Here is a 27,808-nt window from a genome sequence, read left to right as displayed (position 1 = left end):
TACACACATTTAGCTCGTCCTGCAGACACATAGACTTTCTTTAGCACCTCTCCGGCTGCTCGGGAGGCTGTCCAAGGTGCACCACTGTTACCTGAGCGTTGGAGCTTTGCCCCAAAGGGGGGCTCAGGGCTCCGCGTCTCGCCCCCCAGCTCCTGGGCCGGGGGAGGCTGGGGATGGAGCCAGCCCCGAGGGGCGCTCCCTGCCTCCGGGAGGGGGCCGGGCAGCAGCTCGCCCCTTCCCAGGCGCTATTTTCGGCTATTTCACTTTCCCAGCCTCTCCTCTGCTGGCTGCCCGCCCGGAGGTGGGGGGGGGGGGGGTGGAGGCCTCTCCCTCCTCCTCCTCCTCCTTCATAAAAGGGCCCCGAGGAGGGGGCCGGCCCGCGGGGTTATTTTTGGGAGCAGCTCCCGGCCTCCGATGGCCTTGTTAGGGCAGCGCTGACCTCCCTCCGGGCGGGGAAAGGCTTGGGGCGGGGGCTTGGGACCCCCCTCCTTTTTTTTTTTTTTTTTCTTTTCCTTTACCCCCCCCCCTTATCTTTTTTTTCCTCGCCGGCCTCCCACGGCCAGGCGAGGCCCGGCAGCAGAGGCCGGAGCCTCCCAGCATGGGGCAGCCTCGCCCCCGGCTCCTGCCCCTGCCCGGCTGAGGGGGGGGCGCTGGGGGGCTCCCCCCTAGCCAGGAGCCGGTGCCATGAGCGGAGGCAGGTTCGATTTCGATGATGGAGGCGCCTACTGCGGAGGCTGGGAAGGGGGCAAAGCCCACGGGCACGGCATCTGCACCGGCCCCAAGGGTCAGGGCGAGTACTCGGGCTCCTGGAACTACGGCTTCGAGGTGGTGGGCATCTACACGTGGCCCAGCGGCAACACCTACGAGGGGTACTGGTCCCAAGGCAAGAGGCATGGCTTGGGGATTGAGACCAAAGGGCGGTGGGTTTACAGGGGCGAGTGGACCCACGGCTTTAAGGGACGGTACGGCACGAGGCAGAGCATGAGCAGTGGAGCCAAGTATGAAGGTACCTGGAATAACGGCTTGCAGGACGGCTACGGCACCGAGACGTACGCTGATGGAGGTAAGGGCGACGGCGGGTACCAGCGCGATGTCCGCCCCGCGGTGGCAGCGGTGACCTCCTCCTGCCCCATGAGCGAGGTCTGGGTGGGCACGGCACCCTCTTACCCGTCCCACGGGAGCTGGTTAATAGCATCGGACGGCGCAGGCTGCAGATCCTGGCTCTCCGGTGGTCAATTCTTCCAGCTGGTGGCTGAACCCGAGTTAAATGCCTCGCTGCTTCGTGCCTGCAGCCAGCCCGTCGCTTTCTGGTCAGGCAACACTTTGTCGGTGTTTTCATGCTGGATATGAGCCACCCCCAGCATCGTAGCGTGCTTTGCTTAGGTATTAAATGCTGCTCGCGTGCCTTCAACTGGATGCCTGAACATCTGCTTTGGTGAAATGTTTGTGCTCAAGTTATCAAAGCTGTTTAAAATACGTAGCCACGTGTCTTTCCCTAAAATAAACCCCTTTGGTTACTCTGAAGCTCGCAGTCCCCTCGGTAGTGCACAAATGGCACCGAGCAGCCGGATATTTGCTGTACTCTGTGACTGCTTAGTCTAATCGTGTTTTTGCCTTAGTGGCAACTTTGGGGTTAGAACCATTACAAGAATCTCTGTGCAAGTAATTCTGTAGCTCCTCAGTGCTGTAATGTTCCAGGCTTCCATATTTAGGATAGCTAAATAGAGAGGGTGATTTGAAAGAAACACGCTTCAAAATATGTATCAGAATTACATCTATATTTATCCAGGACGTGCAAAGGAGTCAGTTTGTAAGGAAAAATAACAGTAATGGTATAAATACTCAGACCGGAGAGCATCGGATTTATAGACATTAGAAAAACAGACTCATTCAAGGTAGCAGCCCTCAGGGTTGTGCTTTCATATATTTCTCAGCAAGTTGCCTAGGCTCATGGCTAACTTTTTTTGGGAATGTAGTCTTGAAGTTGACTCGCTTTGTTTGTGCCCTTAGGCTGTAGGTATAGACGCAGACCAGAAGTGGCTCATCCCTCCTGCTCCCTAGGTCTTGGCCTCTATCTGCTGTGGGCCTCGGAGCTGTTAATGAGCCGGGCCTTGGAGCTGTTAATGAGCCAGGCCCCGCCGCCTGCACTGCGATGCCGAGGCCTAAAGCATGCTCTCTTCGTCCTTGCAGAGCACTCTTCTAAATGCCTAACGAGTTGCTGTGAGGTGTGTAGGTTACAAGTGAGGTGTGTCTGGGTGATTTGTAACGGGCAGAGATCAAATAACTGTGAGCAGCATGTGAAAGACCTTCGCTCGGCAGCTGTGTGACTTTAATTGTGGAGATCTCAAAGTACCACAGATTCAAAGCCCGTTCCTCACTGCTTACTAAAATACAGCTTTTTTCTGAGGGTGTAGGGCTGGTGCCTTTCGGGATCATGCCCTGTGGAGGATATTGGTGAGGGAGCACGGGGAGGGCTGCGGCAAAGGTGGTGGTGCCAGCATTGGGCCTACGGCACGGGGACAGGTGAATCTTGCTGCTCCTGCATTATCTCCTCACCTGCACGCAGCCACCGCCTGCACCATCCCGTTGTGGCCATGCCACTAATTGGGCTTGTTAATATTTGAGTTTGGGGTTGCCTAGGTAAAACCTCAGGGCACTCTGTGGGTGGATGGGGTGAGATTGGCGACCCCCTAGAAGGCAGTGGCGCCAGGAACAGGGCCCTGGGCACAGGTGGTGCCGGCCAGCTTGTTGGGAGCCGTGGGTCGTCACGGGGCTTGTGTGAACTTCAGGTAGATGGAGCCCCTTCTGGGCCTGTAAAATGCACTTACACTTGAAATATACATAAAAATACACGTATCAAGGTTGAACTTTAAGAGACACTTGCAGGGTTGTCTGTGCTTTGTGTCTCGTGGCTGGCTGAGGCTGGTTGCTAAATAAAGCCCAAACCTAGGGAGAAGCTTTTTGAAATCCCGTATGGATTTCTGGTGCCTGTTAAGGGGTGAGCTCCCGATATAACTGAGCTCAGGCACTGCCTGGGTTGCTCCCGGTCCTCTCCTCTACCAAAGGCCCGTTATGAAAGCTGTGGGAGGCTGAGAGCTTGCAGAGCTTCCTTCTGTAATGCTGACTGCAATTGGCCATGAGGCTCAGAGCTCCTGGTGTGGATGAGCAGAGTAATGCTCCGAAATGTTTCTGTGGGTGTCCGAGCTCAGTCGTGTGTGCTTCTGTCACCAAGAAGGAGCCTGGAGCCCTTTTACAGGGGCAAGATGTGACAGCTAAAGTGAATGGTGATTTGGGCTGTGCAAGGCACGGCGTGAAGGAACTCATCGTTTTGCCACGTAAATTCAGAGCAAAAACCTTGGTTTCTGCTTCTGAGTTTTGTCACCACTGTAAGAAGTCCTTGCTTTTTGGATACGTGTTTATGGTGGAGTGCTCGATCCTGTCAAATCTTGCTGTAGAGAAAAGTGCCACTGCTGTTGCAGGATCTTATTGCTAGCATATGGCCTGGGCTCAAAGCTGTGCTTTGTTCTACAAATCGCTGTTTATATATGCCTAGAGAGAGGAAAACCCTCGCTTGCAATCAAAGCAACCTAAACCCAACTGATTTTTGATGCCACGGTTTGCTCTCTAGGCAGCTAAGAGAAAACAGCGGTGCACATTAACCGTGCAGAGACAATTAGACCAGAGCTCACAAGACCTCAAGACCACAAGGGGAAGGAAGCAGAGAAGAGGGCTCCAGTGGGACCTACAAAGTGGGGTGGCCTGGGGCTGAGCACCCTGGGGTGGTAGCACCTCTCACAGACCCATGGGTCTGTGGGCACCTGCACAAAATGTTGAATTATCTCCATGTGACTGAGCCCGATAAAGCAGCTCATCAAAGGTCACGTAACGTCAGAGACGGAGCAGGGACTCAAATCCCTGTTTTCAGGTCCAGCACCCAGACTCCCTCCAGCCCAGGCTGCCTCCCTAGCAAAGCTGCTGCGTGGCTGACTGTGACCCGTGAATTAATGCTGTGTGTTTTGTGTTTATTTTCCCTCTCTGTTTCTTTCTCCCTTTCTCTTCCAAGATAAGTCATTAGGTAATGCTGTAACAGCCTTCCCGTGGTGGCGTTGGCACCCAAGAGAAGCACTAGGTTTTCACTGGCGTGTCTCGCACGTGGCGCTGTGCGATGCTTTGATGTGCCTGGCCTTCTGCACCAAGTTCTTCTGACACATCTGTCATCGCAGTGTCTGGGTAGAAGCAGGTGCTCGGAAGGCAGTGAAGCTATTGGAGTTGTTGGCATTATTTACCTGGCTGTTTGTATAATTTACATTCATCACTCATTATCCTAGCACCTAGGTGCTGGGCAGGGGAGCTGTGATGCTGCTGGCAGCAGGCTCTCACACCCAGGGCCCCATCCTGCTGATGCACAGGGAACAGAAGTGTTCAGAGGTAAAGTCTGGGGACAACATTTCCATCAGCACCACGGTTTGATCCTTCCCATGCTATGAACACAGACAGGCCCCACCCTGCTTGCTCAGGGACAGATGGAGGTGGGGAATCTTCTACCTGGGCATCACAGAGAAACTGGCACGTTTTGCCATTCCAATAAGAAAAAAAGCAGGCAATAAGGTGTTGGGAGTCCTGTGCCTGTTCTGCTTTCTGCTTTCTTTCAGATACTTACAGGTATTGCATCCCCACCCCATGGGCTTCCTCTTGCAGCCCGGTGCCTACCTTGCTCTCCAGAGCTAACACGTGCTGATGAATCAGACAGGTGGCCGTGTGTCCCCCATCCCGTGTCATGCTGTTGCCAGACTGCTTCAATAGCCCCAGTGTAATTCCGGCTCAGATGTGTGCAGCTCTGCTCTGAGACCAGCCCCGTGGGGTTTGTACAGTCCCAGCCCTCTGTTGGACTCACTGCACGGGTATGTGTAGGTTAACTGGGTCTGGCACTGCTCAGACCTTAAGATTTCGAAGCAGTCTGCTCTCAGGGTGCTTTATGGTGTAAGAAAAAAAAAAAAAGTGGGGGGGGATTTTTAATTTTATTTGGTGCAGAAAGTGGAGCGTGGCACCGTGACAGCTCCTCCGGCAGCCTCATGGCTGTGCTGACAGATGCCCCACAGAGGTAGGAAAATAGGCTCTCTCTTCCCACTGAGGGGAAACTGAGTCATGAAAACGTGAAATCAGCTGGGCCAGGCTGCCTGTGACTCTGTGGTAGCTCTGATGGAGCGCGGTGGTGCCTCCTGCCTGCCAGGCTCATCCTGCCCACGGTACCCATGCAGGGTGGACGAGGAGGTGACGGCGTGTCCCGGAGCATTGAGCTGCTCCCTGCATCTCCTGGCTGTGCTCCAGGCTGGTGGCTGGGCATGAAGCCTCTGTCGGGCTCCGTGCATCACAGCGTGACACAGCCACACCAGTGAGCCCTCTGCTCGAGCTCCTTGAGCTCTAGCACCCGCTTGCCCACGTTTGCTTTGTAGGTTTGTCACAGTGTCGGTGCTCTCAGTTCTGCCAGGTGGCGTTGGCAGGTTTGGTCACACCACGAGCTGCCAGGGCCTCGTTTCTTGTCCCACATGGGACACCCTCTGCGTGGGCATGTGGCCAGGGATTCACGCAGGTGCCTGTGAGAAGCAGGCTTCCAGCTCTCTGCTACCCAAAGACCTGCCGTGCCCTGTGGCTCTTCCCGTCCCACCTGGCCAGGAGGTGCCCGCGGCACTGCTGGAGGGAGGTCGGGGACTTGCTGGAGGACAGGGGCTGCCCTGAGCTGAGCCTCCAGGAGAGGCTGAGTCCCAGCGAGACTTCTCCAGAATTCCTTTCCCAGGTGGTTAATTCGACGGCGCTATCAGATGCAGCCTGCAATGTGCAAGGTTGGCCTGTCCTGCGGGGAGGGCTCCGGTGTCACCCCTATCGAGTGTCAGCCCTGCGCCGGCGGTGGGGCACCCTGGTCCTGAGCTCCGCGTGGGGAAGGGGTGGGGAGGGAAACGGGGCAGCGAGCGGTGCTTTCGTGCTTGGAAGGCTTGTCAGCACTGCACGGAGCAAGGGTTGGGAGCGTGGCAGGGTGAGGAGCACGCCCGGATGCCTGCACTGGGGGGGGTGAAGCAGAACTCGGGTGATGATCCCAGCTCCCAGCTCGTGCCTCCCTGATTTTTCCTAACAGACTTAAACTCTGCTAGGAAACCAAGCAAAGGCACCCGGCTCTGGAAAACTGTCCCCGTGTCTGGCTGGTGCGGATGCTCTGCGCTGCCCGGCCCCTCCCTCCCGTTCCCAGGGTAGCTGCGGTGCCGAGATGCCGCGTGCCCGGGGCAGGGAGCGCTGGCGGGGGGTGGCTGCTCGGGGGCAGCAGCTGCTGCCCGCCCGGGCACTTCTTGCCTTTCCTGGCCCCGGCGCTGTAAGTTAACACCCCGCAGGCGGGTCTGGAGAGGATTTCAACGAAACCTGAAGCCTGGGAGTAGAGATTATGCTGCAGAAGTGGCCTGGGAGAGCGTAAAATATGCACTCCCACCATCGCCAAAGAAGGAGCTGCGTTTGCTCTCCGGGGACTAGGGTCATCCCTGGTCTCAGTAACAGCATCTGAATGTGGAAATGAATGTCTGGAAGCCGGGTGCCCCCCTCCTTGCTGGGCCAGCCGAGCCTGGGTCCCCGCTCAGCTGCACCCCCTAGGGTCACCCCCCCCGGGGCAGCACGGGCTGGCTCCCCAAACCTCAGTGCCTTTTTTATCTGCTGAACAAAACCCAGGTGTTCTCAGACCCGTGCCCACCAAAATGCCCCCTGCACGGCTGGCTGCTCGCAGGGAGCCGTGCCCAGCAGCGTAAAGAGCAGGGCGCCTTTCCAGGGAGCTTTGTGCCCCCCCCAGCACAAGGCAGCCCCGTCCAGATGCCGCAGCAGGGCTGATCGATGGGAGCGGAGCTGAATGCTGCTTTTGTTTGGGGTGGTTTTGCCGGTTTCTGAGGCAACTGTAGCTCGAGGAGAGCGAGACGGGGAGGGCAGCGGGCCGGGAGGCGTCCCACGCTGTCCCGTCCCGTCCCGTCCCCGCCACCCCATGGGGCTCGCTGGGGACACGCTGGCTCTCGCAGCCCTCCTGGCAGGGGGGTAGCGCTGGCATCTCGGTGCCGGGGGCGAAGGCTGCCCCCAGCAGCCCTGCTCCTGCTGGGAGCCCTTCTTGGAAAGGGGGATTTGATGGGGCTAATTGAAGTCTCTTGGCGTCCTGGTGGGGAAAATCAGAGCTGTTGTCTCCGAGTTGCTGTTCCAGCACCTGCGGAGGTGCAGACCTGGAAAGGGCCAGGCTAGTGGAGGAACAATGTGCTTTTCCCAGTCCTTTGGGGTCCCATACTGGAGTGTAGCCCTGGTCCTGCTGAGCACTGTTCTCCCCGTGTCCCCCTGTCGTATGGCACAGTGTGTGCAATCCTGAGCTGGGGCTGGAGAAGGGGGCAGAGCTGGAGGAGCCTCAGAGACCTGCTCCTCTCCTCCCTGTTTTACCCATTTCTTGCTTTGTGGCGTGAGCCTTGGTCCTGGGACCACAGGCAAGCTGTGTCAGGGCCAAGCAGACGCTGCTGCAGGTACCTGGCAGCCCGTGCTATGGGCACGTGCCCGTCTCGGGGGTCTAGAGCTGGTCCTGGCAGGCTGCGAGTGACAAACAGCAGAAGGGGCTGGAAGAGACTGTCACCGAGCCAAGAAGAGCCGTGCCACCACCGCTCACGTGTACACGTGGGGCTGCTGCCACCCCTCGGCACAGCCCAAACTCCAGCCCCGTGGGGCTGCCTCCTGCCCCCTGTGCTGAGGCCAACCCAGACTCCACGTCCACCGGGCGGCTTTGGGTTTGCACCAGCACCTTTCTGGCCTGTGCCCTCTGTCCTTGCTCCCTCAGGGCAGCGGCTTTCACAGTGGATTTCGGGTGGATTTGGGGGTCCTGTCTCCGAGGGAGGGTGCGTGTGCCCTGCAGCCCTTTGCTGGCACACGCAGGCGGGACGGAGAATGCCGCCGCTTCACCGCCTCCCTCTTCTCTCCCACAGGAACCTACCAGGGCCAGTTCACCAACGGCATGCGGCACGGCTACGGCGTGCGGCAGAGCGTGCCCTACGGCATGGCGTCGGTGGTGCGCTCCCCGCTGCGCACCTCCCTGTCCTCCCTGCGCAGCGAGCACAGCAACGGCACCCTGCCACAGCAGGACTCCCCCGCCGCCCACCCCGAGAGCCTGCCCGTCTCGCCCACCATCACCCGCGGGGGCTTCGCCCTCAGCCTCTACGCGGACACCGAGGCCGGCAAGCCGAAGAAGGGGGGGCTCTTCCGCAGGGGCTCCCTGCTGGGGAAGCTGAAGAAGTCCGAGTCCAAGTCGTCGCTGGCCAGCCAGAAGAGCCGCGTCAGCTTCCTCAAGAGCGAGAGCGGGATCAGCTCGGCCGCCAGCGACGCCACCTCCACCGTCAGCCTGGGCGAGGGCGCCGAAGGCGAGGAGTACCCCCCCTTCGAGTCCGACATCGACGCCACCACCACGGAGACCTACATGGGCGAGTGGAAGAACGACAAGCGCTCGGGCTTTGGCGTCAGCGAGCGCTCCAGCGGGCTCAAGTACGAGGGCGAGTGGCTGGACAACCTGCGGCATGGCTACGGCTGCACCACGCTGCCCGACGGCAAGAAGGAGGAGGGCAAGTACCGCCACAACGTCCTCGTCAAGGGCATGAAGAAGCGTGTCATCCCCCTCAAGAGCGCCAAGATCCGGCAGAAGGTGGACAGGAGCGTGGAGGGGGCTCAGCGGGCAGCGGCCATCGCCCGGCAGAAGTCGGAGATCGCGGCATCCAGGTGGGTGCACGGGGCTCTGGCGTGGAGGTCCTTTGGGGTGGCGGTGGTCCCCGTCCCACCGGTCCCTCTGGACCCGACCGGGTGCCCCCTGGCCGTGTCCCGGCAGCGGGGTCAAACGTGGCTCTCTGCGATTTCTGCTTCATTCTTTTTGCTGGTGGAGCAAGGCCAAGGGCCCTTGCAGCAGCCAGCGGACATTTGGGACCTGCCACAGAGCGGGGAAAAGCTTCCAGCTTTTTGCTGTCTCCATCTCCTTTTTTAGCCAACCTCAGGCTTTCGGCCCCTGGAGAGTCCTTGTGGCAAACGCACGCACGGTGTCACCGAGCCGCAGCCTCTCTGCCTTGCTCTCACCCCATGGCCTGCTGCAGCCCCCGGCCCCTCCCGCAGCCCCGTCCCGGCCCCTCAAGTCCCTTGTGCAGGGCAGCTGCTGGCTGCTGTAGAGCAGGAGCTGCTGAGCCGGGCGGCACCCAGTGCCTTGCCAAGCTGCCAGTGGTGGCGTGAAGGGGGCAGGATGGAGAGCAGCGGGGTGTTGGCACTGGTGGCTCCAGTCCCAAGCACATATTGCCTGCAGCAGAGACTCTGCCCCAGAGCCCCCGGTACAGCTCAGGGGGAGCTCCCAGGCCATTTGTCGGGTCGGGCTCTGTGAAGGCAGCGCTGTGCCGGGGCTCTGGGAGCCGGGAGCAGATCCCACGGGCGGGAGGAGCGTGCGTGGGGCGTGCGGCAGCACGTGGCCGCCCCGTGTGCCCCCGTAGCCCTTGCACCCATGAAGATGTGGGCACGGCCAGGTATCGCTGTGTCCCCTGCACCGCCTGGTGGGCTCTGCTCTGAACTAGTTGTGTTAGGAGCTGGCTGGCGAGGGAAGGGCTGATGGCTCCAGCATCCCTCCCAGGAGGAGATGGGAGAGCAGCTCTGGGGCTGGCAGGAGAAAATCTTCTCATGCTTATATCCCCCCCACCTCTGCACGCATCTGAGGGGCAGCACCACATCACCCTGTGGCTGGGGATGTTGCTGCCCATGTGATGGGGACCCCATGGGACTCGGCTGGTTGGGCTTAGCAGGACAAACACGGTGCCCCCCTGCTGCCGTGATTTTGGGGCCACATTGTGGCATCGGTGCTGTCCTCAGGCTGCTGGGAGGTGACTGTGGCTCCAAAACTGGTTTTTTGTTTTTTGTTCTTAAATGTTTCTTAAATTTTGTTCTTAAGCCAGGCACAAACCATCTTGTTCAGGGTTTAATCACCCAAGTTGCTTCATCATTGTGCAGACATGGGGAACAGCTGCCCAGGGGAAGGCACTTTTATTTCCAAACCTCTGCCCTCCCGCACAACCCAGACATGCCCAGCCTCTGCCTTCCTGCCTCCAAAGCTTTACAAGGAGCACAACTGGCCTTTACCAAAGCCTCGCTGCCTCAGCAACCGGCAGGGAGAGGACAGCCCGATGTCAGAGGAGTCACGCAGGGACAGCAGGGACACAAACCCCAGCCCGGGCTGCTCCTGGCTGGGAGGCTCGGCTCAGCCGACGCCGCAGGAGCAGCACGTGGCCGCAGCACTCGCAGCCGTACATAAGGAGGCTGGAGCTGCAAAAGCTGCTCCCTGAGAAGTCGGTCAGTTTACATAAGCCTCTTTTTATTATACACTATTTACACGTTGGATCAAAAGCGGCTCGGCTGTGTTTTCCATCAGGGGCTGGAACGCGCCACTGCCCTTGCTGGGGACCGCATCCCTCCCGGCGCAGCTGGGAGATAATTTCCTATTAAGGGAACCTCGGAGCTGGAGGAAATCGGAGGTTGCAGCACTCCGGGACGCCCTCCCCTCGCAGAGCTCCTGGCAGCACGGCTGCTGTGCGGGGCAGAGGGCGCAGCGCTCCCCTGGCAGCCCCGGGATCCCACGAGGAGCACGTCCCCAGACCTGCTGCGGAGCGGGGACTTGTCTCCTCCCTGCTGTAGGCTGCACCTCACCATTTCCATCTGCCTCAATGCCGGGGTTGTGCTGCTCTGTGCAGAGCTCCTCTTTCCTTCCCTGTTCAGCTCAGGATCAAGAGCAAACAGACCTCATTTTGCCCAGAAAGGGTCCTGAGGTGAAATCCCAGCTCCAGCACCAGCTTTCTCTTTGGCCTTGAACCTTGCCTCGGTTTCTACACCCGCAGCAGAGAAGAATTGCCTGCAGATTGTGAAAACAAACCACTGCAGTTTACACAAGGGCGGCACTATCGCTAGCATCTCCTTAGCTCGCAGCTACGAGGTGAAGTTTTCTAGACCTTGTATTGCTTCCTGCAGGGCGCTCTGTACCTTATGCCTTTGAGACCGTACAAATCCCCTTTTGGGGAGGACATGACACGTGTCTGTGTGCAATGATCACTACAGAATAATTCCCAGGGGGTGCTCCGTGTGCCTCTGCTGCTGCGCACCGATGTTTGATTTCTGTTTGCTGCCGGCATGTGGGGGGGCCCTTGCAGGGCTCAGCTAAGGTGCTCTCCAGCCTTCCGCTGCTGGGGAGGGCAGTGTCAGTAGGGGAGCAGAATTCGCTCTCTTGCACCATAAAAGGCTCTTTAAGACAGAAATCTGGAGGAAAACAAGCCTGAGCTCTGGGGCTGCCTCCACCGGTGGCGCCGTAGGAATCTCAGGCACGCGGCCGCGCTGGGGATGCGCGGGCAGGATCCTGAATGAAGCCAGGCACTGAGCTCTGCTGGGAATGCCTGAGAACAGCAGGGACGGGGCTGGTTGGCACCTCCAGCCCCGCTGCCCGCTTAATTTGGGTTTTCTGCCTGGTTCTCCCCAATCTGCTGCTGTCCTGCCCTGCCCGGGTCCCTCCCAAGCCGCCTGCTTGGAAATCTGGCTCATTCCAAAAAATATCGGAGAGGGCGGGACAAAGCCTCCGAAAACAGGAGTGGGAGATGGGGGGTTGGATTGAATAGCAGGTTGAATAGAACAGCTGGCTGTGCTTTGGAGTTTGATTGCTGAAGCTGTATGCCCAGGAGCTGCCCAGCTCACAGGAGCAGCTTTACTTCTTGCTGGGGCTTTTGGGGGACAGCATCAGTGTCAATCCCGCTTCTGTCCCCGTGCAGCAGTGCCTGCCGAGATCCCCCTGTGCAGGAGCTGTGCTTCCCGCTGCCTTGGACCAAACCCAGTGCAGGCACTTGCCGTGCTTCCAGGAAGGCATGGATCTGGCCAGGCTCTAGCAGTTTGACAGGCGTACGTCCTGCTAACAGCACCTAAAATATATCTGCTGCGTGTCATAGCACCAACGGGAAGGGAAGGGGTGAGGGACAAAGACTGCCGCTGTGCTTCACCTGTTCATATGCTGGCCCTGAGGCTGAATGTGTTATGACTGGAGAATACACCTAGAGAGGAATACGTTGTGGGTATTTTTCTAAATGCTCAGAGGTCCTGCAATCCTGCTGCTTGGGTACCGAAGCCTCGATGGCTGGGTTTCAGGGCACGGCTCCCGAATCGCTTCCTGAAGCCACCCTGCCCAGCCTCTCCTGCGCTCCCAGCACTTCCAGCCCGGCCGGGCGGCTGCAGGGGGGGACGGGGCAGGAGGGTGCAAGTGACGCGCGGGCATTGCTGCAGCCGGCGCAGCGCCCTGCCTAAATAAGGGAAGGCAGAGCAGGGGCTTATCAGCGCTGCCCCGCGCGACAGCTGGGAGCCGCCGGCAGCCCCCGCCGCCACAGCTCAGCCGCACGCTCGCAGCCATCGGGTGCTTTGTTGGGCACAGTGCTGCCCTGCCTCCTGTGCTGCCTCGAGGTCTGTGCCTCCAGGGAGGCCGGCAGTCCCCGTGTCCTCCGTGCCGGCGGTGCAGCCCCGTGCCCATGGTGCAGCCCCGTGCCCGTGGGGTGCACGCTGTGTGCCCAGGGCTTCGGCTGTGCCGCCGCAGCTGCCCAGCTCGGCATCCCTGAGGCTGGCAGGCTCGGATCCAGGCATTGGGCATGTCAGGAGGCCGGGGGAGGCCTTCCCAGGCCTCCAGGGTTGAGGCTGGCAAGCAGGAGAGCAGCTGAACCTTCCCTGCTGAGCGTTGGTGCTCAGCCTGGCACCTGGGCAGGCGTTAAAGGAAAGGTGCTGGGAGCTGGGGCAGCAGCGAGGGGATGCTGCTGGTGCTCCTCCTCGCGCTCACTGCGTCTGTGTAGAGGGTGGCGTGTTTAGTTCATCCTCAGTTAACACAAACAGTTGTCTTAACTAACTCCTCTGTCCCGTGTGCCTGCTGGAGGTGATGCTGTCAGAGATGCTCCCGGTTCCCAAGCACGTGGTTTGACCACGCCGAGCACTGCCCCAGGCTGTCCCCACACCCCAAACCAGGACTTTGGGGACTCTCTGTCTTTTGCATGGTGGAGCTGGGGGACATCCAGCTCCTGTAACGGGGAGGCAGCGGGGTGTCTGGGGCTCGCTTTTGCTGCTTTTCATTTTTTCTGCTTTTCATGTTGGCTGCCCCGAACAGTGGCACCAGGGCACTGTCCCCATGGAAGAAGACCTGTGCGCAGGGCGTTGGGTGCTGGGGAGCGAGCAGCCGTGCGATGCCTTCACCTTCGCTTCATCCCTTCCCCACAGAGGCCTCCTCTCCAGCCGCAGCTGGCTGCAGCCGGAGCACTGACACATTTTTGGCCAGGCCTGCTTATTGTGCTGAGATGCATCGGCTTCAGAGCGGGGTGCGCGCCGCTTTATCTATTTTCCACCCGCCTCGCACGAATTTCCCGAGGCTCGGTCATGCCCTAGTAGGGTAAGAGGGAACGCGCAATTCCAGTAGCTCCCAGGAGAAAGCATCTGCTGGTGGCAGAGGGCTTTCTGCAGGGCTTCCAGTGGGATTTGGATTCGGGACCAGCACCGCCAGGACTTGCTGGGACCCTGAGCAAGAGCAGAGCTGGGGATGGCTACGGACTGGGGAGCAGGCCAGGCAGGGAAATGGGCTTAATTGGGATTAATGGGCTGCTCGGCCTGCCCTTGTGGGAAATCCTTATCTCAATGGCTTACAAACACAGAAGAGGGAGAAGTGAAATGAGGCTTTAATCTGCAAAACGACTGGAAAATGGCAGCTTCATGCCCGATTGATGCGCTCCTGCGCGGAGCGGGAAGGACTCGAGTCCCCTCCACATGCTTGAAATCAGCCGGCAGGGTGCCAGGCTTTCAGATCATCGCTTTCAATCAGGCTTTGCTCAAGGGTTATCGTCACTTCTGTGGAATGTGAAACAGGCTTATCTCGAAAAATAAAAAATATTGAAGTAAACTGTCCCATTTAAATATGAAGCCAGACATAGAGAAACGCTCCCTCCTCCTGGTGCGTTTTTTCAGCTTATGCTGGTGCTGAGCCAGAGCCCTTTCGTCTTCTGCGTACGAGTTTTTGTAGTTTTGCTCCTGCAGAACCTGCTGCCACCCGGCGTCCCAGCCCCTCGTGGCCGCAGCAGACGTGCAGGAGCCGTCCCAGCTCATGGCTCGGTCCCGTGTTTCTTCTGGGCTCCAGCCTGTGGACATCAGCTTGAGAGACCCATGTGCTCGTAGAAAAATGCTTCTGCCTTAGGTTAGATTTAACAAATAATTGAGCTTCTAACCAAAGATAATATTTTAAGAAATCTGCCTGCTTTCATTTCCTTACCAAAATAATAATAACAATAATCCTGCTTTTATTTTTTTGGCTGGGGAAAAGGACTTCCAGAACAGAACCTGTACATGTATTTCCTCGCTTTCTTGGTTTGGGTTGCTGAAATCCGGAAAAACATTCAAATTACAAGTTGTTAAAACTTCTCACTGAAAAAAACAACAGCCTGATAGAGAGAATGCCCACTTTCTGACCCAGTCCAGGGCTGGCAGCCAGGTAAAACCCGCTCAGACTGTGAATGCCACCTGTTTGGCAGAGCTCCGGGCTTGGGCTGGGCTTCCTCGAAGCAAGCGAGCCCTGCTGTTCCCTTGGGTCAGCCCACTCCTCTGGCTCAGCCAGCTCCACACCTGGCTCTGCCCAGGCAGGATGGAGAAGGACAGACCAAAAAACACCCCGGGTGTCCAGCTGGCAGCTGCAAATCTCCTGTTTTTCCCCAGAAATGCCCCTGCGATGCTCTTACTGCAGGGCCGGGCTCTGTAGGCTGTCATTGTCTTGCAGACAGCTGCAGGTCTGTCTGCTGGGAGATTAATGTCACTTTAGCTGTTCTGAGGGGAAGTATCCTTTGGTGAAAGATGCAAGTGGCTTTGAGCTATTTAGGGCTGAGGATAACATTTCGGCATTTTAAAAATCCACCAAGTAATCAGAAAGGCTCATGCTCGCTGAGCTCGTTGGGTCGCAGCGAGCTCTGCCAGGCACCCCTAAAGCTGAGAGCAGGGGAGGATGCTCTTCTGCCCCAGGAGGCTGTCGGTGCTCCTAGTGCTGTAGGAAGGAGGAGAGGTGCCGTTTATCCACCCAGGTACCCGGTGCCACCACTGCTGTACGGCGAGTGGCAGTCCCGGGGCATCTCAGGAGCTGGCTGCCAGGAAGGAGACGGGCGGCAGGGTTGTTCCGTGAGGCCAGGATGCTTTCTCTTCTGGGATTTCCTTGAAAGCTGTGTGGGGGTGTTTCTTGTAGGAGGCAGCTTGTGTTGCTTTATGCACAATGTAGATCACACCCCGCAGTCCATAAAATAAACCAGCACAGACTCAGCCCCGGGGATGTCGGAGTTTAAACCGAGTGGGTTCGTGCACACGAGTGATGGAGCCAACAGAGCAATAGGGCAGGGGGCTATACAGCTGGCCTGAGAGCAGGACATGCAGTCAGGTAACTGTGGGCAGGGAAGGAGGGCTCAAGAGATGAACCAAAAAGGGGTTTTCAGTCCCATGGGGTGGTTACAGGCAGATGAGGGTAGCAAAGGTTTGCTGGTGTCTGCGTGTGCGTGGAGGTGGAGAGAGAGGCGCAAAGGGGACAGGCTGGGGCTATGCATGAAGAAAAGGATGGTGCAGACAGAGAGGTGGCACATGTGCAATGGTAGTGTGGAAAACAGAGGAGCCAGCAAGCGTCTGTCCTGCTCGGGTCTGTGTGTCCTGCCCCCTCACCACGTGAGCACAGAAGGGACCACGTTGCCATCAGCAAAATCATGTCTGCGGCTTTCCCCGTATCCCTCCCGAGTGCCACGAGCATCCCTGCCAAGACGGACCAGTATCTGAGATTCCTCCAGAAGGACCAAATGCCCCGAGTGTGACCGTGGAGCGTGCTGGATTTGCCCTACGTCAGCACTACAAGCCCTGCACAACAAATGGGACCTGGCTTGAGGGCCCTGACCCACCACCCAGCCTTTGCACGCCCCCAGCATGCTGCTGTGCCCCCCCTGCCGGGGCAGCAGTGCTCAGGGATCTCTCTGAGTGATCCCCGCTGGATGCTGAAGCAGGGTTTGGCTGGGGAGGGAAACACCAGCTTCCAGGAGAGTGGAGTGTAGCAAAAGCCTCCTTTCCTAGAACTGGTGAATTACATTTGGCCATGTTTTTGGGTTGGGGTTGGGTTTTTTTGGGGTGGATTATGATCTTGAGAGTGACAAGTAGAAGGTGTTCAGCTGGTCCTTCCCGTAAGGGTTTGCTGGATCAAGGGGAAGAGGGAGACCCCGGGTAGGGAAGGATGGTGCCGGATGGGCTCGTCTTGTTGATACACGGACGTGCAGTAGCTGGGGCACAGGGCTCAGCTCTTGCCCTGTTGGTAGCCGCAAGGTCACCGCCGCACCTGTAGGTGCCCCAGCCCCATCTGCTATTTGCAGCACTCTGCACTAATTCCAATCTCGTTTGCAGGCTAATCCATTGTGGATGTGCAAAACCCCATAAACTGCCCGAAGAGATGAGCTTTGCCGGCTGGGCTTCGGGTCTCACCTGCGCTCAGCTGTGGCTCGTGTGTCCGTGGGGGATTTCGGTAGCAGGCAGAGGAACGAACTGGGCAGTGCTCCTGGGCCGGGGCCAGGAGGGACGGCAGCGGTGCTCTGTCCACACGCTAACACAAAAACGATTAGAGCATCAGAGCTGTGCCAAGGGAGCAAGCGGAGCAGCTGCCGCGTTTAACCCTCCTGCATCCTTGTGCGGGCAGGCAGCGGCCCCACAGCAGTCGCAGCGAGCCCTGAGATGGCTCTGGGTGGCACCAGGGAACGCTTGTCCCTGCTCCGTGCTGCCTCACCTCGGGTGGGGAGTACCAGCACTGGTTTCTGAAAGTCCCTCCTTGTGGTTCTTGTCCCCACTTGGGCACGTTTAGTGCTCACAGTTCATTTTCCAGCATTGCTGTGGAAAGGGGCCTCTGAATCCTGCTGCTGGGGGCCATAAAATTCTCCCTGATCCCCTCCATCACCAACCTTCCTCCTCTGCTGGTGTTTGCGTGGGCTGTTTTCTGCAGAAGAGCTTTAGGGCTACGAGCTGGCAGCACAGCAGGGCAGTAAAACAGTGCTACCTGGAAAGTGTCAACTTTGTATGCATATAATAAAAATCCAGCAATTTGCTTTTTGAAAAAGCTGATTCTGTTTTTTGGGTTTGGTTTTGTTGTATTTTGTTTTGCTTTGTTTTTTACCATATTTTAACCTCAGAAGAAACTTTTCCTCATATTTGTGTCATGTGTAATGTTTAAAGATCACCCTTAGACCTGTCTCAGCTTTCTTTTACCGCTGCAGACCCTGAGCTGCGGGCCGGGAGAGGTTTTTGTTGCTGGTTGTGTGCCCTGGGCTCTTCCTGGCCGCCTGTTGTTTGTCTGCTGCTTTGCTGCTGGGACCAAGTTTTGCTCTGCATTGAGCTGGCGCTGCCAGCCACGTGAGTGAATACAAAATTCAGAAGTACTCTGTGAGAGCTAGATGTTATTGTTATGGCTGGGCCCTTCCCTTCAGGCTGTGCTTTGTCACGACATTACTGAACCTTCAGCAGGGATTTTCGGATGGCTCTGAGTGCTCTGCCTTCGTGCCCCAGGGATGTGTGCCTGGGGAGCTGTACTCAAATTGCTGAGCAGTGTCTCCGTGTCCCAGGCGTTCACCACCCAGCTGCCGCTGTACTAAATGATCTCGGCAGCAGCAGGACCGAGCACAGGGTGTCAGCATCCCTGTTGGGGCCAGCTCTGGGCCCCGTGGCAGCAGCCCTCTTGCACCACTGCCTCTCCTGGGACACAACGTGCAGTGTGCTGGAGGTGCCAGACCTGAAGCTGCAGCTGCATTGGCCTCAGTCCCCACAAATCAAGCGCTCCTGGGCAGCTTTGCAAGCAGGGGACGAGAGCAGAGGTCAGGTATGTCTTGGAGAGTGAAGCTGCCGTGAAGCTTGCGTCCCCAGGGATGCCAAAGTTGGGTACCTGCCCCCACAGCCCAGGGCTGGCAGCGGCTCCTGGCTCTGCTGCAGGGTGTGCAGGAGGGCTCATTGCAGAGCCTGCCAGGCTTGGCCCCGTGCTGACTCCCAGCGTGGCTCGGCACCTGCAGCATCATCACAGCAGCTCCTGCAACGCGGGGTCTTCCCTGGCCTCACCGCCTCTTGGCCTGCGGAAGGGTTCCCTCTGCTTGCCAGGCACTGCTCCATTCCCTGCGGGGGCTGACAAGTGGCCAGGAAAGCCTCAGCCCGCTCAGCAGGCGGCTGAAAAGGAGGATTTTATCCCTGTATGGTGAATCCCATCCTCCCAGAGCAGCAGGACAAAGGCAAGGGTCGGGGCAGATCCTGCCGGGGTGACGAGCTGGGCTCCCTACTTGGCGAGCCTGTTCCTGGGGCTGGCGTCGTGCAGGCTTGTGCTTGGTGAGGCGTGCCGAGCCCCCTCTGATCCCCAGGCACGGAAAGCACAGAACCGTCCCCACAGCCCCTGCCAGACCACGGTGGAATTAATCATGCTGATTATATGCTACCAAAAAAGGAGGTGCTGTCTCTGTTCAGAGCTGCTTCAGACCTCCTGCATGCGAGCCGTGGCTTAAAATTGCTGTTTTCTGCCTCATCACGTAGCCTCTCTGGATGTTTCAGGAGCTGCAATAATTCTGGATTAAAAGACCAAGAATGACAGCAATCCCAGGCAGCTCAGCCCGCAGAGAAAGCGGGAGATAATGTGTGAGTGCAGCCCGGGGGTGAGCCACGTCTGTGGCACGGGGATGGCATCCCAGAGAGACGCGGTCCCAGGCGCAGCAGCTCTGTGCCCTCCGCTCTATCTCAGGCCCCTGAGCGGTGTTTTCAGCTCCCCGTCAAGTCACACCGCTGCCTCTATCAGTTGGGATTCGTGCCCTGTGTTTAATTCCTTCCCCACAGCCACCCGAAATGGCGTGTGCCTGTACGCACGTACGTGAGCGTGCACCTTGTGCCTTTCTGAGCTTCTCAGAGCGGCCTTCCCAGCACCTTTTCATTGCACCCATCGAGTGTTCAGAGTAACACAAGTCTTGTCTGTGTGCTGCATCTCCATTAGTGCAAAAGGACTAACCCGGGCACCGTGACTCATCGCAGCAGTCCAAAAATTCCTCTCGAGCGTTTTCACTGCGGGGATGAGAACTTCCAATCCGCGTCTGAAAATGGTCGCTGGGTGCCATTAAATAGCTCGACAGCCATCGTATGACCTTATTAAATTCAGAAAGAGTTGGTGAGTTAGTGTTTGAGGGCTGCTAACAGTGTGTCTACACCAAAATACGCAGGTTTGCACTGATGCAGTCAGCGTGTGCTCTGTTACGTGCAGCAGGGGAGACCCAGGGAGCCTTGGGAAGCGTTACTGAGAGCACGGGGAAAGCAAAGTCTCCTCAAGCTGCGGGTGGAGCGGAGCAGCTGAGCACACGGTGCTTTGCCCTCCCGTATTTTGAAGGTGCTGTCTTGCTGTTTGAAGTCAGCTCCCTCCCAGACTGCGAGCAGCTGGGCTGCAAAGCTAGCCCTGCTTTTAGCGTAAAGATCACAGGGCCCTGAGCACGAGGCATGTGAGGAATACGACAGCCGGCCAGCGAAATAGCTCAGATAGCTTTAGGGAGCAAGGAGGAGACGTGCCGGGAAGGAGCAGAGAGGACTCAGGGAGCCAGGCTGCAAGGAACGCAATGGCTCTGCCTTCCCTGGCGCTTGTGCCCCGGTGAGAGCAGCTCCTGGGCTGCTGCAAGCAAAGGAGCCCTTGGATGGGCTGGATTTGTTTGCTGGAGAGTTCAAATAGAGATTTGGTGTAAAACATGTGCAGTGTGCTGCTGCTGGAGAGGTGCAGTAGCTCGCTCCGGGCCAGTGGCAGTGCAGCGGTGCTCAGCCATCGCTTTGTTACTCCTGTGCACCCCAAAGACCCCTGGAAAGGTGCTTTAGGCATTCCTCTGAGCCAGGATTTCTGTGCAGTGCAGCACGGTGGCAGTCCTGTTGGCAACACCTGCTGCCTTGCTGCAACACCTAAACATGCTCCTGTCTGCAAATGCACCTGCCCTGTTTGCAAATATCCCTGCCTCCTTTGCTTGCACGGCTAAGTGCAACTGTCACACCTTAGCCTTAAACTTTTGTGCCCCTTACTTGTCGAGAATCATAGAGCAGTTTGGGTTGGAAGGGACCTTGTAAAGATCTAAAGATCACCTAATTCCAACTCAGACACCTCTAGACCAGGTTGTCCAAAGCCCCATCCAGCCTGGCTGTCTCTGGTCTTTGCTCCTTGAGTGCAGGAGCTGATTTGATTCTGCTGCTGGCCGGAGTCTGCTGCTTGAGCCAGGCTGACGTCGGCTCAGACGATGCTCACTGCCATCTCCTCTTCCCTCTGCAGGACAGCTCATGCCAAGGCCAAGGCTGAAGGGTCTGAGCAGGCAGCTCAGGCAGCTAACAACGAGTCGGGCATAGCCAGGATGATGGCCAGGGAGCTCTCCCCAGACTTCTACCAGCCAGGTAAGACCAGAGGCATCTTCTAAGAGGGATTTTGCACTTTCTTTGGGGAATCTGTTCAAAAGTTTCAGCCGCTTTATAGCTCAGCACGCTGCTCTCCTGTCTATCCTAAATCCTCTGTCACACAGGTTCAGCCAGCCCCTTCATGGGGGTGATTTGCTCTTTTGCACTGCTGTTTTACCTGCTGTGAAACGTTACAATACGGAAAAACCCACAGCCCCTCAGCTTCCCTGTGTGTTCCTCCCCACCCTGAAGCCCTCCCAGCACCTGGTAGGGCAGGCAGCAAGCTCAGGTCTGCCTGCAGAGCTCCTGCAGATGCGTCCCTCGAGCCACTGTGGCTTTTTCTTGGAACAGCTTTGCACGTTGACTCATAGCCAGTATCCTGTGGGACCCCACACTGCACCAGCGTACCATCAGCCTTGGCTAATTAGCGGCTGTAATATCCTGTAAGAAAGTTGATAATGCAAAGTACTACTTCCCTTATTTCCTATTTATTTGATAGCATCACAGCTAATTATTTGGCTGAGAAAACACTCAGGAGGTTCCTTCTTTGCGACCAAGCACTGGGGACCAGTGGATAGAAGTGTAACGAAGCAGCACTGTGAATGCCATTACCTTTCCCTAGACCAAGCTAGGCAGAGCAGTGTTCTTCTTGGAAAGCTTCCCTTTCTGGAGAGGGAAGGTAATAACAGAGCAGAAAACAGGGATCCAAATGCCTACATTTTTATTTTATCTTTCTTATTATCTGGTTTTGTTACCTGGAACAAGCGTCCCACAGCCATCACAGTGGCAAAACTGGGGACAGGAGCCAAACGCTGTGACTCTGGCTCAGCAAACCGTGCTGCCCACTACTGCTTTGCCTTCAGTGCCTCCAGGTCACAGAACTACACCCCAGCCCAGGAGCAGGGAACAGCACACACCCGGCGTTTGGCTGGGGAAGCAACCACATTGACAGATCTGCCGAAATTCCCTGGATGCCCACCTCGCCCTGGGGAGATGCAGCTCTGCAAGGGCTGCCCCTTCCTCCCCGCCGCACCGCGGGGCTCTCAGAGCCGGCTTGGAGCTGGGAACCACCGCAGCGCCTGGGCACGGGCACGAGCCAGCGTGTGACACTTCACTTAACAATAGCTACACGTCACTTGATCCTGGCATAAGCCCCTCAGCTGCCAGTCACAGATCCGCATTCACCCTTTGCACACTGGCGTATTTATAGCCCGGAGGCAAAGGAAACTGGAATTCCTGTTGGGAGGTTTTTGACATCTGGCTAGATTACTTTTTCCACCCGTGGCAATTGAATGAGACAAATGAAACTGGCTCTGCAAAATGCCTGAAGCAGCCTGTCCTCTGCTCCTGGCTCCTCGGGTGCCTGAATGCTCTCACTGCCCATATGTGTGCCTTTACTTGGTCCTGGCCTCATTCTGTGGCCGTGTATGAGGCTGGTGCACATTTATCTTCTATGATCCTTTATAATCTTTACATTCACTTTGTAATCAGAGCACAACAAGGGGAGATGTCTCTTCTTGCAAGGCAGCACCATCCGGGAGCAAAAAGGCAGAAATCCACCCTGGGATTTTGCTAGAACTTGTGACATCTGACCTCCCAGCCAGGAGAGCCTAGCAGTGTTTGGCAGCTGCATTTCTCCCTGCTATTCCTGTGTTTGGGATGGGACAGTCCTGCTCAGCAAGCCTCACGTCTTTACTAAGTATTTAGCCCTGGGTTTCATTTCGAATATCAGCCTAACAGCTTAGAGGGGAGGGATGAAAGCCAATGAATGTCCTTGCTGAAATGTGCTGGGAGGTGAAGGAGGTGAGGCAGAAGCAGAGGCTGGGGAGGGGAGGAGGACTGGGCTGTGCAGTGCCCTCCAGGCAGCCGGGGCTTTTGGTGTGAATTATTCAGGAGGAGAAGAAAGCACCAGGAGATAGCAAGGAGCCAGGGCTGCAGGCAGGCTATTCTGAGGAGTCTGAACAACTGTTGAAAAGGCTTCCAAATAATCTATTTGCGGCCAGAAATAAACGGCCCTGAATGGGTTGCCTGCTGATTGACGGGAGTGTGCAGGCAGGGCAGAGCAGCTAAAAGCAGTGCCCTCTCTCCCCGCTGCCCCCTCAGAGCAGAGTCATTGCCCTGAGTGGGCAGGAGTTAGCAGCATGCAAATCACACCACTGATTTATTAGAGGGGATGAAGTACCAAGCTCCAATTTCCAGACCAGGCTCAAGTCTGTGTTAGTCCTTGGGGTGGAGGAGACACAAGGAGGAACTGTGAGGCAGCTGGGGACAGTGCAGCTCCAGGGTCTGTGCTGTTCAGGAGCACGCACCAAGCCCTCTATGTCTGCACCCCTCAGCATTACTTGGATTCAGCAGAATGGGGACAATGCCATTTCCAAACCCAGGTGCTTTGCTCTTGGACATGCTGCTTTGTGACCCCACGATGCCCATAAGGAGCAGGCTCATGTTATTCTCATTTGCTCTGGGCATTGTGGGGATGCACAGCGACCCCTGTCCCTGCACAGGTCCCACTGTGCAGGGCACTGTGCACGGCTGTTGTTCAGAAAAACTTTCCTGGTCAGTCCCTGCTGGATTTTGCTCTGCCAGCAGCCCAGTGTGATGGGCTGCCCTCAGTGTCAGGCTCTGGCTGATTTCCTCAGACCCTAGCTGAGCAGTGATTTGCTCTGCAGACATGACCCAGGGTTAACAAGAAGTAAAGATTTAATGATACACGAATAATTGAAGTGACGGCAACGTTGCTAAGAGCTGACAAGTCAGCATGGGAGATGAGGCCAGAATGAAACCCGAAGCCCTGAGTGACCTTGTGTGATAGTCCCGGGTGATTTTGCTGGTGCCCGGGTCAGTGCCTAGAGGACTGGCTCTCACTGCCAGCCCTGTTCCACGCATGAAAAATATGCTTTTCCCAAAGAGAGGGATAAAAGATAGATCATCTGGGGGTACCTGAGGAAGCAGAGCACCTCTGTGTATAACTTTCTAAGTGCTCACACTATTAGCCATACTGAAATTTCCCAGATGGGAAAAAACAGAACAAAACAAAAAACAAACAAACCAAAGCTTGGATGGGAGCTTGATCCCCTTAAGGCCCAGGATAATCCTTCTGCGTGGCTCCAAACCACAAAAAGCTGGGCTGCAGACTTTCACTGGTTCTTGACGCAGCTGGAGCTGCAGGCCTGCTCCTCCCTGCAGGACAGTGCAGGGCGGGCATCCACCACCACAGGGAATCCCTTCTGGAAACAGGCTCAGGCAGGCAGTGGAAAAATGCAGCCTCACTCCCCTCACTTGGGAGCTTGTCCTGCCCTGGAGAAAAGCACAGGATGAATTCGCAGCGATAAAAACGCAGCTTGAGGCAGCCAGAGTTGTTTGGGGGGGGCAGGTGACAACAGGGTGCTGAGATCTCTGTGTTTGGGCTGGGGTGCTTTGCTCTCCATCCAGGTGGCAGAGGTGCATGGCGCCAGGGCCTCGCTGAGCCCCTGCCCCAGCCTCCGCGGCCCCCCCGGACCCTCTCCCACCAACCCCTCTCTCCGCAGGCCCCGAGTACCAGAAGCGGAGGCTGCTGCAGGAGATCATAGAGAACACAGAGCACACCATCAACATGGAGGAGGCAGCGCCGCCGCCACGGCCCGAGGGTGCCCCGCCGCCCCCCACACCCCCCGAGAGCCCCCAGCTGCACGAGGAGGACGCGGCCCCCCGCCGCCGCCACAGCCCGGCCCCCAGCCCCGCCGCCACCCCGCCGGAGGCCAAGCGGGCCAAGGCGGCCGCCCGGCAGGATGGAGGCCTGCGGCCGGGCAGCTGGGGCGAGGCGGGCGGCGGGGCCGCCGATGGCGAGGCCAGGCCGGCCTCGCGGGGCGCGGGGAGGCCGGCAGAGCAGATGGAGATCGGGCCGCTGCAGCGCATGGCGCGCGAGCCCGACGTCGAGCTCTTCAAGGGCTACCACAGCTACGCCGTCAGGACCTCCTCGGTCTCCCCCACCACAGACTATGAGGAGGAGCCGTTCCCCGAGCACCACAGGCCACCCTCCCCGGAGAGCCGGGGGGAGCCCCAGCGTCACGGGGGCACCCCGGTCCCACCACGGGAGCCGGAGGAGAAGCCGGCGCTGCGAGCGGAGGCCAAGGCAGAGCAGCCGCGGCCGAAGGAGGCCCAGCCGCGACCCAAGGAGGCGAAACAGCGCCCCAGCCCCGAGCGCAGGGTGGCGGGCAGGAACGAGCCCGCTGACAGAAAGACTGAGGGCCGGGCACCAGGGAGGACGGAGCACAAGGCGGGGGCCAAGCGGAGCCCGGCCCCGCTGCCGCCGGATGCAGAGGAGTGCGACGAGGTGATGTGTGGCACATTTTGGGGCAAGGCGGGACACTCCAGGGACAGCAGCAGCTCTGTTGCCTTTTCTGTCACAGGAATTGTGTTATTGTTTTTTTTTTTTCCCCCTGCTTATTCTCTCCCCAGGATACCTGAAGGGCCCAGAGACTGTGGTCTCAGGGCTGCAGTGCTCCTCCTTGGGGCTCCTTTTGGGGTTCTGAAGCTTTTTGGAGGAAATTCTCCATTTTTACCTCTCCCACCACCTTTCCACCCTCCAGGGTTTTGCTCAAGATGGGCTTTAAATGTGTTTTGGGACATGCATTTTGTTTGGGAAGGTGCAGGAAAAGGCTGGTCTCCAGCCCCTGGCCTCACACAGCCCAGAGAGTTTGGGGTCAGCCCTGGGGCCGCCCAGCCTCCAGCCCAGCTGCCTGGGGCCTCAGGGACCTTACAAATACCTTAGGAAACTTTTCCCACACTGCTCAGTCTGGAGAGTCCCTTGGGATCTGGGAGGCTGCAGAAGGACATTTCCTCCTGTCCTTCCTCTGTCCCCAGCCATGAGGGTTTCCATGGTGGATGCAGTGAGATAAATCTGCAATTCCAAAATTTGAGGAAAACAGACATTTTTAATTACATTTTTCTCTTTTTCTCTCCCCTTTCCATGGGTCTGAAAAATGTTGGGGAACATGTAGGACAGGAAAAAGAAGCTGAGCATTTTTTTCCCCATTAATTTTACTCTTACAGTAGGGGCACCTTATGAACTGATCCATGGTATTGAATCACCATTTGATTTCCCAGGCGTAAAAAATAGTCCCTCAAATTCATTTTGGTGTGAGCGAATACAGCTGTAAAACCACGTTTTATTAGCCTGCTTGTTCCCACAGTCCTGATGTGAACAATCCCAGTGTGACTTTAGAGAAGCACTGCTTGGAAGTATTTTGTTCTGAGATTAGAAGAATCTCATACAGATGGAATTGTTCATCTCAAATGCAGAAACTTTACAAACATAGATGACGTTTGGGGTGATGTATAGGGTGAAGAAAGGAATTGGGAGGAACAGGTTGAAATGGCAGTGTACATGCATGTGGCCAGAATCTCTAGTTTGATTTAGCCTCAGCACAAGCTAGCAGTGAAGGAGTTTGCAGGGAGGAAATAGGAGCAGGGATTGATAGATTCAACTAGTTTGAAATTCAGGCCAGACACTTGTGCATTGGGAGTTGGTGTTACTGATATTTTTGAATAGGAGAATCAAGGCCACTCTGTTTGTCTCCTCACCATGAAGCTGTGGAATATAATACTCTGGTTTGGGTTTTTCTTTCAGGGACCTAACACAATCGTGATCTGCATGGTCATCTTACTGAACATTGGTCTGGCCATCCTATTTGTCCATTTTTTGACATGAGGTGCCCTTCGGACAAGGTAAGAAGAGCAATGAGATTTTATCCTCAATTTGTAGACCTCACTGTGGATAGTTGACTAGTTTTAAAGCCTACACAATTCATTCACCGATGGGTGCACTGCTGGTGAAAACACACAGGCATTTACTCAATAGATGCAATTAGCTTGCATTGAGATTCTCAGTTATCCCTTGTTTGTCCCAAGAGTGGCTTGTGGAATAATTTCAGTGGATAGTTCTTGATTTCTCAAAGTTAAAAGGTCAAACTGTTTTGATTGGCTACAATCCCACGGTTTTACCTTCCCGGTTGGAAGGACATGGTTCTCAGAGCAAGAACTCCAGTACAAGAATGTGTGATGTTAAATTTGAAATTTGTTTTCTGCAATTAATGCTGCAAGAAACACTTTCAATTTACTCTTCTATGGCCAGGTAACTTGTGCCTTGCAGTATTCCTTGGTATTCAGCGCAACAAGAGGCAGGAACACACAAAGAGAATGTGAACCTGTGAAATTTGCAGCTCTATTCGCACCAGTGCTGGTTCTGCCACTGTTAGGTAGTTGAGTTTCTAAAGATCAGTGTGAGCTGAGGTGTGTCTTACTAAGGTTAAACTGGAGCTCAGGTTTTCCACCTGAATTAGGATGAGGGCTTGCATTTGGATTTGGTGGCAACAAAATCATGTGAGGTTTCTTGTGCCTGAAGAGTTCCTAAACACAAGAATGTGTCACCTTGGGCTCAAGATTTCTGTCACCTTGCATTCAAATATTGGGGAACAAGAAGCAAACATCAGGGCTGAACATGACCACTGGGCCTCACATGAACATAATGTGAGATGCGTCTCCCACGCTCCAGCGAGGGTATTGGGCTGCCTTCCTCGGGCATGAAATAGCTCTGCTGAGCACTGCTTTCTTTGCTGTATTATTCCTCTCTCAACCTGCAGAGATGAAAGCTGTGCAGACAGCAGTGTCTGTGTGTCAGTCGTGTGTTTTGCTCCTCTTTGACTCTCCCATTCATTTGTGTCTGGGACAGGCGTTGCTGCTCTTGGAGACCAGAGACCTTGGTGGGGATTAAATCTCAGTCACCCGGAAACACCTAAGAGGAGGACTTGAGATCCCAAGGTTGCACTGCAAACATGAACCTTAAACAAAAGTGCCTGAAGATCAGTTCAGTCTCCCTGCTCCCAGGCTGTGGCTGGCCTCTGCAATCTACCAAGAAAAAAACAGGATTTCTGCAATTCAACCTCCTTCTCTTCTTTGTGTAAAATAGCAATTGCCTTAAATTGTTCTCACCAAAGCCATCAACTGTCCTGTCAGGCCAGGGATGAGGGATTTATCTTTAGCTGTAGGAAAATGAGTGAGAAGGTCTTATCCATGCACTGTGATATGTTGTGTAACTCCCTTGGTTTGACTCAGTGTCAGAGATTTCCCAAAGAATGTCATCCATGGCCTGAAAATGAAGCAATAGACAACCAAAATGACTCATGAGAGCCGCGCCACGGCTAGGGCTGGACACCGTCGCCCTCCGCGCTCAGATGTCATCCAAAGGGACGAGCAAAAAGTCTTTCCTTTCCCCGTCGTCTGGAGCTGTATTCCGCCTATGGAGGACTGAGAGAGAGGG

At 56.5% G+C, this 27,808-nt stretch overlaps 1 protein-coding gene across 1 annotated transcript; it reads left to right on the top strand.

The window, feature by feature from the left end:
* The first annotated feature begins 684 nt into the window (after positions 1-684).
* JPH2 (junctophilin 2) lies at positions 685-27,755 on the top strand. Its single transcript, XM_032198500.1, has 6 exons — positions 685-1,063; positions 7,983-8,766; positions 20,393-20,511; positions 24,039-24,823; positions 26,120-26,217; positions 27,221-27,755. Exons 1-5 carry the CDS (start codon positions 685-687, stop codon positions 26,198-26,200), a joined length of 2,148 nt encoding a protein of 715 aa, XP_032054391.1. The 3' UTR covers positions 26,201-26,217; positions 27,221-27,755.
* The last annotated feature ends 53 nt before the right edge of the window (positions 27,756-27,808 follow it).

This window comes from Aythya fuligula, chromosome 16 (genome assembly GCF_009819795.1).
Source record: "Aythya fuligula isolate bAytFul2 chromosome 16, bAytFul2.pri, whole genome shotgun sequence".
NCBI lineage: Eukaryota > Metazoa > Chordata > Aves > Anseriformes > Anatidae > Aythya > Aythya fuligula.
The sequence above is the reverse complement of the archived record's forward strand: the minus strand, read 5'-3'. Positions and strand labels throughout refer to the sequence as shown.

Bases quoted from the DNA above. Each gene is read 5' to 3' on its own strand.
- JPH2 (XM_032198500.1), top strand. From the start codon at position 685: ATGAGCGGAGGCAGGTTCGATTTCGATGATGGAGGCGCCTACTGCGGA. The intron at 8,767-20,392 runs GTGGGTGCACGG...TTCCCTCTGCAG, and splicing joins TCGGAGATCGCGGCATCCAG to GACAGCTCATGCCAAGGCCA. The intron at 24,824-26,119 runs GTGATGTGTGGC...TTTTTCTTTCAG, and splicing joins ATGCAGAGGAGTGCGACGAG to GGACCTAACACAATCGTGAT.